Source organism: Nannobrachium achirus (assembly GCF_963921795.1).
Source record: "Nannobrachium achirus genome assembly, chromosome: 8".
Classification (NCBI taxonomy): domain Eukaryota; kingdom Metazoa; phylum Chordata; class Actinopteri; order Myctophiformes; family Myctophidae; genus Nannobrachium; species Nannobrachium achirus.
Window position 1 is genome coordinate 42,373,727 of NC_137817.1, and position 14,802 is coordinate 42,388,528.

Here is a 14,802-nt window from a genome sequence, read left to right on the forward strand (position 1 = left end):
GTGAAATCTTTTTTTACCTACTACAACTACCTTTTTTCTTTGTCTGCAAAATAAGCAAAATAGCAAAAAAAATATTTCACCAATGGATACAAATCAACACTATTCAATCACATACTATACTAATTAATACGAATCACTGTAAAGGCAGGAGATAAAACTGTATTGTTTGTACATGGTATTATTGTACAGTATTAAATGAGTGATGGGTTAAATTGAGATTGCAGAGGTTGTTCAAGGACATGTTTTTGGCTGAAGCTGCTCAAACTGACTTGCTCTTTAATGCTACAAATGTGGCTCTGCATTGTTCATTCTACCTTCTGCGTTGCTAAGCAACAGCAGTGTAAATAGCAGTACAGTGAGTTCCATTGCAATCCCTGTCAATGGTGACCGAACATTTTGCTTCCATGTAAGCCTTACATGGAAGCTAATACATTGTAAGGTGTTTGTTTTCACACTTTTCAGAAGTATCGTATTCGTATTTCAACTTGTAATGTCAGAATGCTAATGGTGTTCCACTGCTTGGGAGAAGCCAAACATACTGTACACACAAATCAAAATCATACCCATCAAAGCAGCACATTCTTTACAGCCCAGGGCAATTGTAAATTACGCAATTTTGACCAAAATTTGTTTTTTGTAATTTCTTGTGAAAGATAAAGGCGAGGCTGTTTCTCGTAATAATTTATCGTATTTATTAATATGTATACTGGGGTCCACGCTTCTTCTTTCTTTCCTGCATAAAGTGTTATTTCCTTGGCAGCGTGCACGAATAATTTGGTGCCGATCGGCCCGGAGGTTTGCGAGATTAACCCCGCACAAACAAACGCACAGACTCTCACCTACAGTAGGCGGTTCTTCTGCCTTCTGATAGAGCAGGCGTCTTCAACGTTTTCAGGCCAAGGACCCCTTAGTTGAGAGAGTTTAAGCAGGGACCCCCACAACCTGTTCATAGATTCCATACAGTTTCATTGTTTGACAGCACAATCATCAGTGTATTTTGGATTCATGTCAATTTGTGTTTTCAGATATCTTCCTCTTGAGCCGTCATTACCTAATGAACTTGACCTTTTACTCTGTACTTAGTCTGCTCTTTTTCCCCTCTACACCAACCAAACCTCTTTGCTGAAAATAGCTGATCTAGCTGCGAGGCGTTGTGAGCTTGTAGATCTGCTATTTTTGGGTATAGTTCTCACAATATAGACACTAGAGTTCAAGTTGTTAATATAAAAAGGATTGGAAGATTTGGAGGACCCCCTGTAGTAACTCTGAGGACCCCCTAGGGATCCCCCTGTTGAAGACCCCTGTGATAGAGCCAAGCCGTAAAAATGCGAGTGGATTCTAGTCGAGTAGAGGCAGTTATCATGCAAGTGGAAAAGCGACATTTAATATACTATATAAGGGCCCACATATTCATACAGGAAAACAATACAGTTGGGATACGGCCAAGGGCCTGCATGTACCTGTTTTGACCTAATGCACTGAACGACCTGGGAAGTTGTTATTAGCAGGGCTTTGGTTGTTACTGCAGGCATTGACACTAACCACCTGCCCCCGGCAGGTAAATAAAACCTTCGGTCAGGTGGAGTTTGCTTTCAGGTTGCCTGACCGGGCAAGTGCTTGTTTGAGATGGGACGCAACCGTCTATTAACACAACACGAGATTTCTGTCTAAACACCTGAACGTGGCCAGGCGCTCTTGTCTTCTGGTCTGGGGAATAGAGCACTGTTTACATATAATGTGCTGTTTTTACTGTTGCTACATATGTGAACCCATATATTCAATCATAGCTATGTAGTTATAAAAAAATAAAAAGTAAGACAGTTTTTATCGCACAGCCCCAGAAAGTAAAACTAAATAAAAGTTAAATTGAACGGTAATTAAATTTTTCGGTAATTCATTTTATAATGGATTAAACAATTTACTTTTCGAGCAAGTGGGCATGACCTTTGGGCAAGTGGAACATGACCTGTACTTGCCCGACTTGCAAGTGCCTCTGAGATCTTAGTGTCAACTCCTGTACTATATTGGCAACATTGTTTGCAGATGTCTGTACACAAGTCTGTCGGTGTGTGTGTGTGTGTGTGTGTGTGTGTGTGTGTGTGTGTGTGTGTGTGTGTGTGTGTGTGTGTGTGTGTGTGTGTGTGTGTGTGTGTGTGTGTGTGTGTGTGCTTGCTCCAAGGTGCACAGCAGGTCTGAAAGCCAGAGGTTCCGAGGTTAATGGGCTCAGGCTGTGAGCGTTTGTCAGTAATGAGAGGCGACAATGGTGGCTGAGTGACCGCAGTCACACTTCACAACACCACTCATGTCCACTTGGCTCTACATGAGGAGTGACACACACTGACTGACCCCTCAAAGACACATAAATGTACAGCACACTTTATTACGTTAATCTGTAATCTATAACTGGATAGTTTTTCATATTCACTTGTAGGGTAATTTATGCTAGGGCATATATCGAAACCATCATTTTTAATCTAATCGGCATGATTTCTTTTATAATTGACTTAATCGATTAGTCTGATTAACCACTTAAGCCCTGTGTTATACTTAGCTGCAAGGCTGAGTTCTTCTCGCGGCAGGTTAGATATTTACCCGTGTTCGTTTTACTGAGGTTAGGGTTAAGGTTTGGTTTAGGTGCTACCTCCCGGCGCTCCGCATCGTCGTCAGGTTAACGTTTCACCTGCGTCACTTGAGGGGTCGCGCCCGCCCTCCATGGGGACGCGGCTCCCGGCGCTCCGCATCGTCGGAAGGTTAAAGGACCAGGTCACCTCTGGGACAACCAGATCTTATTTTATTGTTGTGTGGGACACGATCAACACAATCCTGAATTATTTTTTGTGTTCAATCTGTGTTTTTAGATATGTTAGTATTTCAGCATGCTACAACTGGTCATATGATGCATTTTGCATCATATGACCAGTTGTAGCATGCTGAAATCGGCTGAAATACTAAAATATCTAAAAACACAGATTGAACACAAAAAATAACTCAGGATTGTGTTGATCGTGTCCCACACAACAATAAAATAAGATCTGGTTGTCCCAGAGGTGACCTGGTCCTTTAACGTTTCACCTGCGTCACTTGAGGGGCTGCGTCCCCATGGAGGGGGATGGGCCGGGCCGTTTGAAGAAGCTGCTGTGCCTCATACTTATAGTTGTATAACGATGGCATGCAAAAGGTTTGTACAAGAACGTTGCTGCTGATTGGTCCAGCGATTTGTGATATTAACCCCGGGCAGACCACATACCCTACTGTTGATGGCTCTGCCCGTACAGAGCTTCTCCATAAAGATGACGTATTTCTGTCTGAAACAAAGTGTCGACATGAAACGTGGAGACTCTCGTCTCTCGGGGAGACCCTGGTGGAGACTCTTGTCTCATGCTGTAGTAACCCACAGCGTGAATGATAGGATCTGGCAAGTTAAATCAATATGGTAGCAGTGTAGAATTCGTCCCTGGAGCTTCCACGTGTATATTATGTTTCTTGTTAACCTGGGAAGACGGTGTCCCACAGACAAGCTGAAATGAGACAGGACTGAAGATATTGTAAGTGTCATTTCCCCCTACAGGGCGATGGAGCTCAGGTCATTGACAGCGTCGTCTGTCGCAGTCAGCCTTAAGAGATGGAAGAAGTTATTACTTTACATGCTGCCCCGTGGCCGCCATCATCAACTACAAAACTCTCTCCATCAGCCTAGACTAGTGATGGCGTGATTCTCAGTCAGATCAAGTCATGGATCTTTTCTGTTTGTGTTGCGTTTATGGACATACTGTAGCAGCCTTGCCCATAGTTGATTTTCAGTTTATGGATGGTTTAGTATGGCTTACAATATGGCTATGTATTGTTTGATTTTATGATGCGGCTGCATAGTAGATGAAAAACATATTGAAATCGACTTGTCTAAATTGGCTAATCTGCAGTCAGTGTAGAATCTCATTTGATTTGATCTCCCTGATGCAAGTAGGCTGCTGGGAAATAATTTATGTGGGGAAAAAAAGCAAGGCCAACATGTGTCACAAGTCATGTATCATAATCCCAATATTAAGCACACAAAAATGTCTCAATACTTCTACTCCACTACATCTCTGATCCAAATAGTGTGCTTTTACTCAACTATATTTATTTGAAAGCTTTAGTTACTTTGCAGATATAAATTATAATATTATAAAACATACATTAACCACTTTAGCCCTATTTTATACCTAGGCTATTTGAAAATAGCCGATCTACAAGCTCTCAAGCAGGTTGTGAGCTTGTAGATCTGCTATTTTCAAACATTTTGTACTCTTACTTTTAGTACTATAAGTACATTTTGATACCAACATTTTAATACTTTTACTCTGGACTTATACTTGCAACAATTGCATTTCTACATTGCAGTATTGACACTTTTACTAAGTTAAAATAATGTGAGTTGTTTTCCCACCGCTGGTTCCCTCTGTCTCCACATAGAGAAGGCTCCACTGCCTCTAGCACAGAGAAGTGACACAGGGGAAATACCAGCAGGAGACCATTGTTTTAACATTGATACTGCATCACAATACACTGACCTCTACTACCCCACTCCCTTTCTATGTCAGACCAGTTAGTGCATACCTTCACCACACATAACCACAGGCGTCCGTCCGTCCGTCCGTCCGTCCGTCCGTCCGTCCGTGTGTGTGTGTGTTTGTGTTTGTGTGTGCATGCATTGCATTTAGATCATACAGTACGTACTTACTGGTACATTTCCCTGAGGAGATCTACAAGCTCACAATGCCTCAAAAAAAAAACTTGAAGTTTGAGTTTTGGGAATTTTTGTGGGGAGGATTCATTGGCGACCGTCTGTTAGAGGAGAATAACAGGTTAAAGGAGAATTCCGGCCTAGAAGGCAATCTTACCTTTAGAAGTTGTTTTTCTCCACAAAAGGTGTTCCAGGTGGTTTTCTTTCCATAAAAGGCAATTTTGTCCATTTGAAATCGGTTGCAAATGGACGGTTGTATTGTTAATGCTCTTATTTCTCTCGCTCTAAAATCAAATTTCTTCGGTACATGTCTGTCGTACATAAAGGCTCACATAATGGTTAATCCACAGTCTAGTTTCGCATAGGCGGTCTTGTTTCGCACCGGGCGCTGCAATTGTGTGTTTACAAGAGAAGCTGCGCAGATGTGGGTGCGCACAAGGTCCCATCGACTCCAACAGGATTTGTATTTCTCGCGAGACAAGATTTCGCACGTGAATTCAAAGTTCACAGCTCGTAAACAACAATGGTGGTGCATTGTTGGGAATAGACACTGTATAGTGACTGGTGGGATTACGGTACGACAGACATTGTTGGCTTGTGGTGGACATTCTTGTCAAAATTCTATTTCAGTTTTTGCCACAGACCTACAATGAGTGCACAATGATATTAACAGAAACACAAAGAGATAGCCCTGAACGACCATAACAGGTCTGTATCTTTGTCAGCGTTACAGGGGTCCTTTAAAATAAAACATTTGGACTATTTGGATAATGTGCCATAGTGTTGTAGTAAATAAGTCATACATAATTATTCTGAAGAAAACCTGGAGACGTTCAGTAATTGGTTCCTATGATCAAAATAAGAACATTTAAAAAAGAAAATCTAAAAGTTGCCTCGGACAAGGGCCTTTGCCAACGGACACATTTGTCTGTGTACAGACATGTTGATGACCCCTGGTAATTGTTGACTAAACATGTGTTTTTCAAGTTTTTCAGAAAACAGGATTTAGACTGTTTTTTTTAGAAATGGCCTCAGGTCTGAAATGGGTCTCCCGTTCAGCAACATAACCAGGGACGTGCAGAGAATATTAGAGAGGCAGGGGCTGAAACTTCCAAAAGGGCCTTTTGGTGAAAATATTGAAAATAGCAGACCTCGGCTAGAGGTCGGCTATTTTCGGTGTGTGAAACCACACTGAACTAAGCAAAATCAAGTCAATACTGGAGATGTGGCGTAGTGGCATGGATTTCTACACAGAGAGGGCAATTCTTTCAACATAAGATGCTGCATTCAAGTTCAGGAGAGTTTGGACAAGGCAATTCTCTTGAATGCTGCCTTCAGGTATGGCATGGAAAAGGGGGCATTTGCATTTCTTTCACGAAGGTAAAAACGGCATTCATGGTCTGGAAAGGGCAGTTTTTACAGACCGATAAAGGGTCAGGGGCTCAAGCCCACTTTGATGTCTATGTGTGCACGTGCCTGGACGTAACTAAGTGTCCTCCTCTGCTCTGTCCTCAGGCCATGGTGGCATGTTACCCGGGCAACGGGACAGGGTACGTTCGTCACGTTGACAACCCCAATGGTGACGGCCGCTGCATCACCTGCATCTACTATCTCAACAAGGACTGGAATGTCCAGGTACGCACACACGCACGCACGCACGTGCACACACACACACACACACACACACACACACTGCACTCTGACTCAACTTTGGTGGACACATCCTTATGGACATGCCAGTGTTGGAAAGTAACAAGTAGATTTACTTAAGTACTGTAATTAAGTATATTTTTTAGGGATTTGTACTTGAGTATTTCCAATTTCCAATACTTTTACTTCTACTCCACTACATCTCGGATCCAAATATTGTACTTCTACTCCACTACCCTCCACTTCACTTGAACAATTGAGTTACTAGTTACTTTGCAGATTTAGATTATCATAACAAAACATACATTAACCTCTCCAGCCCTTTATGCATTTCAGCCATTTGAAAATAGCCGATCTACAAGCTGCGTGCGTGCGTGCGTGTGTATGAATGAATGAATGGATTCATGTTCTCAGTCGCCGATTCTTTTAAATATAAACCAGCAATAGAATACATCTATTGCCTAAAGTACAACTCCAGACTAAATAACATATACTGTATGCTCATATTCCTCCTTACATTTATTCCAAATGACTTGCCATGGGGTCTATTTTGTAGAATTGTTCAGTTTTCTATGCAGACCTTATAGCATAGAGCGGACTCCATAAGCATATCGCTTTTACGCAATTTTTTCTGGTCAAAAGATATACCCAAAAATATAGGCAAGTAACATATTATGTTATGTTACTAAGTAACATATTATGTTATGTTACTAAGTAACATATTATGTTACATAGTCTGGAGTTGTCCTTTAAATCCTACATTGATGTTCAGAAACATACTTCCATAAAACCCTAATGGTGTCAGTCTGCAATTCCTTCAACTGGTCAGCTGTATGTTAGAAGAGCAAGAACGTAGGTTTAAGAATGATAATACCTTAACACGGTGGTGGTGTGTGGACGACTACTTTCATGCTGTTTAACAAACAACGGCCTAAACAAACACATTCAGTCGTGAGATTTAGGTTTTGCTTTAAAGGACAACTTTAGTTTTTTACAACAAGGGTTCATATATATATATATTTAGATTGTAATTAAAGAATATAAAACATGAGTGTTAAAATGATTTCATTTACTTCTTTCTATTCCCATTCCCAAGATACAATGCAACCTTTCATGGTTGCATGTGACTTATGGGGGCTAGAAGTGTTACTGTAAATAGCAATAAAGAAACTGCTCGCTTATTGTGTCTAAAAATACATATTTAGCCACTTGTACGCATGCCCCCATGCGTACGCATGGCCCGCATTTTAGCACATTAAACGCGATAAAACCATGCGTACGCATGCCCCACATTTTAGCACGTTAAACGCGATAAAACAATAGAACGAAGCAAATTAAAACATTTTAACACTCACTTTTTCTTTTCTCTATTTACAATCTAAAATATGAACCCTTGTTGTAAAAAGTTGTCCTTTAAGCCATTTAGGCCTGAGGCCGATTCTAAAAACACTGGGTCGGGACCCCCTTTGTGTTTCGCGGACACGTGTCAGCTATTTGCAGAGTGCCACACCCGAGTGCAACCAAACATAAAATGACTTGTCTTTTAGTTCTACTGGATCTCTTCTCCACTAGTCCCTCCCTAACATTTGAGTCTATTTTTTATTTGTTGACGAAATTGTCAATATTTAGTCTTCGTTTTAGTCATCATAGCTTAATTTTTATTTCGTTTTTATTTTGTATTTGTCAATGAAAAAAGGTAGTCGACGAACATTTTTTTAGTCAAAGTTTTAGTTGCTGAAATGAACAGTGCATTTGTGTGTCTCTGTGTGTGTAGAAGCAAGGAGGCCTCCTGCAGATCTATCCTGAAGGCAAGAACGCAGTGGCCAACATTGAGCCGCTGTTTGATCGGCTGCTCATCTTCTGGTCTGACCGCAGGAACCCACACGAGGTCAAGCCCGCCTTCGCCACTCGGTCAGTTTACAAACACTCCCACACATGCATAGGGCTGAAAAATGTTACTTGAGGAGTAATTGTCATGCAAATAATTGCAATTAAGGTTTTAATTTAGATATATATTTTTTTTTTGCATTGGACTTTGGAACATTCGGTGCGTTTGGTGTTGTCCTCATTGATTAGCGAGATTTGGAGTTGCAGGGGTTGAATTGAATTGACAGTAAACAACAGCGTTGTACTAAACCACAATGATGGTTTCAAGTCAGTTTGATACACAGAGGAAAGCTGAATGGCCGAAACTACTCGAAGAGTGCATATATAGAAAAAGCCATTTAAAATGATGAACACAAATCAAACAGTTTTGGACATACAAGGTCTCCACCCGACAACAGCAATATATAGCTTACATAAGTAAGTGCTTAAGACCGGTCTTTTGTCAGCTTTGTGAAAGTGTTGTACAAAATGTACGTGCACGGCACACACCCGTTCACTCACACTTCCTGTCGTTACGGAGTATTGTGAATCCACCATCCTCTCTGCTGCACTGCACATCACAGGAAGAGTTTCCCTAGCATATCGTCGTTGTCTGGTGAAAACCTTGTATGTCCAAAACCGTTCGTTTTGCATTTATTATTTTAAAAATGATTTAATCTAGTGAAAACAGCAGATCTACAAGCACACAACGCCTCGCGGTGCGAGGCGTTGTGTGCTTGTAGATCGTCTGTTTTCACTACTTTTGTGCGACGGCCTTGTATGATGAAGCAGGGCTTTACTTGGTGAAAAAACGTACAAACTTGAAACTTGGAGATACGAGGTTTCTGCCTGACAGTGACGATATATAGCATGACAGTAATGTTGTGAAACAAGACTTAAATCAACCGTTTCACTCCTAAAGCCTGCTATTTCACTCCTAAATCAACACTTTTGCTATTTCACTCTGAAGAGTTGAAATGAAAAAGGTTTGAGAACCATTGTGCTATTTTAAACGGCACAAAAGTTCAAGGGTGTTTATTGTCACATTCAACAACACAGCAGGTAAGCAACGTTGTAGGCAGCGGACTTCTTGTACTTGGGAGCCTGCTTTGACAGGTGTGGGCGGCAATAAAATCGAATGAAAATATAATACATAATAAAGACGGCGAGTCGCAGTGATGCTGCCTGCGTCTGGGAACGTGAGCTCACACTTCTCCTGTCTTCCTTCTCCCCTCGGACCGACTGCTGGGGGGCAAGGTGGAGCTTGAGACAGGAAATACGTGTTTCCTGGGGGGGAGGGGGGCGGGCGGGTGGAGGCGGTTTCAGTGATGGGGGAGGAAGGTTCGATTGCAAGAGTGGGGTGTGTGTGTGTGTGGGGGGGGGGGGGGAGGGGGGGGGTGTACTGTGCACGAGAGACAGGAATAAACAACGCGGCCCCTCCAGAGAGAAGAGAAGGAAACCATCCACATTAACCCTGTGCTGCCTGACCGACACAATGAGTTGAGCCACTGTTTCTCAAACTTTCAAATGTCAAGGTCTCCCCTTTAACTGTGACAGTATACACTGTCATTTGTACACTGTCAGGGATAGAGTCAATTCAGACCCCCCTAAAGGGACCCATAGAGGCCCTGGAATCCACTTTGAGAACCACTGAGTTGAGAGGACCTACCCCCTTCAGTGATGCATCTCAACGCTGACACATATCTTTCCAAGCTGTATCACGATACACGATCGTATCACGATTCTTTTTCATGTTTTTTTATGGTTATTTTTTTCAAGTTACTTAACAGTACAACCACCTACAAGGTAACACAAACTAAAAGAAAAAGGGGTCCTCAAAGTGGGGTCCAGGGACCCTGTGGGTTCCTTTTGGGAGGTCTAAATTGACCCTTACAAGTATTCAACTAATACCCTTACGGGTTCATTTGGTTTCATTTGTATACTGTCAGAGTTAATGGGAGACCTGGACATTTTAAAGTTTGAGAACGACTGATTTAGACCAAAATGCAGGTTTAAATGAATTCTGCAATGAATCTCTGTATTAACAATTCAACAGGATATTTTTATAAGGCTCCCTCATTGTATCACAATATATACGTTATCTCCGAAAAGGCATATCATGGAGAACTTGTATCGTCTCAACGATATTTATCACCATATCGTCCACCCCTAATTCACATCTACGTCATGTTAACATCTACGTCTTCCTATTGTGTCTTCACAGCTATGCCATCACTGTCTGGTACTTTGATGCCAAGGAGAGGGCAGAGGCCAAGGAGAAGTACCGATTGGGTGAGATAGTCATCTTTGTTTTTTTTTTAAATTATGTATACGTGGGCATTTCAATTTCTCAGGTGAATCGCTAAAGTCCTACGTATATATCAGAGATTCCCACTGACATGCCTCTCCTGTGTCTACAGCAACCGGTCAAAAAGGAGTTCAAGTGCCTGTCCCCCAAAACAGCAAGACCCAATCACTGGACAGTGCTCTGAACGTGTGACATGCCTGCCGAATAAGCTGCTATTGGTACAGTACAGTCATAAAGGGAGAATGCTGGCGAACTTTCAATCAAAAAACGTCAAGCTCTATCCAGCCCCGCTCTTGGATGTCGACTGTCAGTCTTCCTTCACAGGATTCCGTTTCTACGGCTTTCCGATCGGGCCGCTGAGCAAAGCCAAGTGTCGGAGACTGAGCTTAATGGATTGAAATGAATGTGAGAGGTGGATTAGAGTGGAACTCTGGTGGGGAGACGGACAGCAAGATGTTCCACATGGTTCTCCTCCTCATCCTATCATCAGTGGTCCTCAAAACCTTTTGATTTTTATTTCAAGGATCCCTGCAACTCTCAGAGATACAGACCTGTAGGGGTCCATACATTTGGAAACCCGCAACGAAAACCCCCCTCACACACACACACACTTTGAGAAGGAGAACTACATGGCGAAATGGACATGCTTTCAGATTTTGTTAACATTGCGGTTTTGCCTTTTCAATAATCAGTGCTATTGTGGTTTTGTCCATTGCAAAGGCTTGTCAAATGTTTATGTATATGCCCCAAACCTACTTAATTTCACCTTTCCCCAGCAAAAGTCTTATTAGATTTGTTTATCATTGAGGGCCAGGGCTTTAACTAATAATGTAACGAAGGGGTGGGAGTGGAGTGGAGCCGTTCATGTGTGATGCATTTGGTCAAATGTTTAGGAAATCATTAATTAAGCTGGACAGATATATTTTTCTGACAGCTGAACATGCCCTCTTTCTTTCTTTTTTTTTTTTTAAATGTTTCCGTGCTGAAATGGCACCGAATACTAGGAATGAGAATGACCCTGGTATGTCTGATCCTTCCGTCACGATTAATGGTCATATTCCTGAACGGTTCCTATAGGGGGTTCCAAATGGACCTTTAGAACCTTGCGGGTCCATTTGCTTTCATTTGTGCCCTCTCAGAGTTATGCTGGTATTACTAACTATACAATTTTGAGAACCAACGGTAATTGTATAGCTGACGCAAAGTCCACATAACCATCTCTGACAGTGTGATTTAAAAAAAAAAAAACGGTTCCAAATGTGATGGTTCCTTCGATTCTTCCGGTTCCGGATCCCAACACTGGTAAGAGATGCACAGATCACTGATACATGCACAAATTAGTGTGTGTGAGTGATTCACAAGAGAGGGAGAGAAAGACACACACACGACGTGTCGCTTCTGTCAGAAATAGATGTGTGATGTTGGAATCTGCTGGCCTCACCTCTAACCACATTCCCCCTGGAAATACATGACGGATACAATAAAAAGTTACTAAACGGATTAACTGAACAAAGTTACGACAAACCGAACTCTGCTGAATCAGTGATACAGTTGTGAACAAATGGGTATCCCTCCACCACCAAAAATGTAAAATACTAGTGGAGGCCTGTTATTCTGTGTGATTAACTCTGCTCTTGGTAAAAGAAGTAACATGACAGACAGCAGATACTGATTTTCAAACCATTTGCTGTAATGGGTTTGTTAATGTTGATGTTTGTAAACATTGGCGTAAAACAGACCTATATTTTAATTTATGATGGGGTAAGAAAACAACTCATTCATCTATAAATCAAACTCATCAGAACGTACACTAGGCGAATATATCCCTAATTTATATTTTAAGAAACAATCGCTGATTGGACCTTTAAGAGTTTGATAAGCACAGAGCTAGAATGCACTGTATGCGAACTACAGTACAGAACTACTGCCTATTCGTGTGTATGCGTGTGTGTGTGTGTGCGACGTGCGTGTGTTTGAGCATGCATGCTTGCAAAGCATGTGTCTAGAGAAGAGTTCATCCAGAGCCCTGAAGGTGGTATTTCAGAGTGTTAGATGGTGTTACGAGAGTTTGTCTTAAAAGAGAGGGGGAAAAAAGCACTTTATTATGTGAAATGTCCTGTGTGAATGATAGAGGACAGAATTATAACAAGAGATTTAGTCTAATACTTTGATGGATAATGCTGTGGATGATACAGCCTTTTCAAATGCAATAGCTGTAGAACAGAAATGGTTTGCCAGATTTTCTGGGATTTCTCTTGCAGTATTTAATTAAAACATGTTTGTTTTTGTACATGAAGTGTTTGTGGATTTATTGTGTAAAATCTGACCTGAAAAATAGTAAAATAACTTAAAATAAAAATGGTTTTCTGAAAAACCTATGTTTCTATATGAGTGGTGCTCAACCTTTTTGATGTCAAGGCCTCTAGAATTAACCGCAGACCCCATCTCAAAATATTTTGTTCCAGGGACCCTGAGAAAGAAAGATTTGAGTTCCAAATGTTCACTTTAAAAATATATATATTCAAAGATTTACAAGACTTTTCACAATTTCAAAAAAAGCAGATCTACAAGCTACAAGCTCACAGTGCCGCACTGTGAGCTTATGTATCTGCTATTTTGTAATATAGTTAAAGCACAAAATAATGGTTAAAGTGGTTAAACTCTAGAGTGACACGGAAGCGTTCCTGGTCTTAATGGATTGTAAACCATATACTAAGTTAACTAGTACTTGCTGGATTGGGGTTGGCTCTGTACTCCGTCTGGGGGAAATCTCGCTATTTCGACGTACCAGTCTTATCAACAATGAGTCTCTGAATGAATACAGTATGAAGCTAGGTACAGTCTATCAACAGTTGATCAACAGCGAATATGTATGAATACATTCAGTCTACCAGCATTTATCAGGCTTGACATTCAGGCTTGGTAATATACAGTATATGTAGCCTGGTGGCTACTGGCCTGTTGGACTGTCCAAGTTTGCCATCTAGTGATAAATTGACAATCCCTTCAGACTGTTTCTCATCCTCCTCAGCTGACATAGGCCTACTGGCAGAGAGCAGTAGCAGATATGCCAGCATCTCAGCTGACAGGTTTCAAGGTGATCTTTGTTATGTCTAATGTACAGGTAGATACAGTACAGTAAGATAATTGTTGTTGTTTTTTCTGTATAAGATGGTTTCAACTAATTTGTTATTAGTTATTAAAAGGGTTACATCATAATATCAAGGCATATACTGTATATATACAGGTATTTATCCATTTTATAAAAAGGAGATCTCTAGACGTGAGCGGCCCGAGACAGGACGGGTAGATCCCGTTCCTAGATCCCCGGTTCGGCCCAGTCTGCACGGGCCTTAAAGGCCCGTGCAGACTGGGCCGAACCCGGGACCGATTGTCGGGATGATCCCCCGGGGAAATCGTTCGGTCGGCCCCGGAATCGGTCTTGGGTTTGAACAGTACCCCGACACGATCGGATTATGTTAATTAGCTTTTTATGACCTCGGGACTCGTCGGGAGCGCTCCCGATAATATCAAAAAAGCTTGATATTCTCGGGTCATCGGGTAGGAATCCTTTACGATTATTGTCGTCTGAATGAGCTCACGGGATTGCTTCAGATTATATGAAGCCAGCTCCTCCCTAGGCTGCGCAGAGTGTAGGCTATTCTGTCACCTCACAATAGAACAGCCTACACTTTTATTATTATTATTAGCCTACTTACTTTTTACTTTAGCCTACTTTCTCCCTAAAATGTTGTAATCACTTGTTCAAAAACGTTATAGCCTATAGCGTTCTTTTTTTTTTTTTTTTTTTTCTTCTGCGCAGTCATTTGGCGACAAGGCAGTGTATACTGTATTCTATCACCTCACGAAAGCCTTTCCCTACGACAACACATGGGGATATATAATATATTTTTTATATTTATAAAAGATAATAATATATTGGGCTATCATCTTGGAGTTGGCTGTGAAATCATCTTTTCTCCGACTGCACGGGAGTTGCAATGTACTCAAGTTGGCTGGTAGGTGGGCTTATTCCATGTCGTCTCTCCACTGTATAGCGTTCGCAAAGTGAACCCTTTCATCATTATCCATATTACCATATAGTTTGAGAACCGCTGCCCCTTTCAAAATAATATAACAGGCTAATAGGTCTATCTGACTGGCATCACTTAGGGAAGGGTCAGGAGAGGGTAAGGGTCTAGTTATTAGTGTAGTTGCCCGAAGGCGAAGGGGAACACACTGTATTTCTGGGGAA

The 14,802-nt window shown here is 41.5% G+C and overlaps 1 protein-coding gene across 2 annotated transcripts in view; it reads left to right on the forward strand.

Moving 5' to 3' along the window:
• Positions 1 to 12,837, forward strand: part of egln2 (egl-9 family hypoxia-inducible factor 2) — a 33,987-nt gene extending 21,150 nt beyond the window's left edge. For both annotated transcript variants that reach the window (XM_080731597.1, XM_080731596.1), the window contains exons 3-6: positions 6,239 to 6,358; positions 8,148 to 8,284; positions 10,464 to 10,531; positions 10,660 to 12,837. In XM_080731597.1, coding sequence (XP_080587723.1) covers positions 6,239 to 6,358; positions 8,148 to 8,284; positions 10,464 to 10,531; positions 10,660 to 10,739 — 405 coding nt within the window. In that variant the 3' untranslated portion in view covers positions 10,740 to 12,837. The remainder of the gene's footprint in view (positions 1 to 6,238; positions 6,359 to 8,147; positions 8,285 to 10,463; positions 10,532 to 10,659) is intronic.
• The last annotated feature ends 1,965 nt before the right edge of the window (positions 12,838 to 14,802 follow it).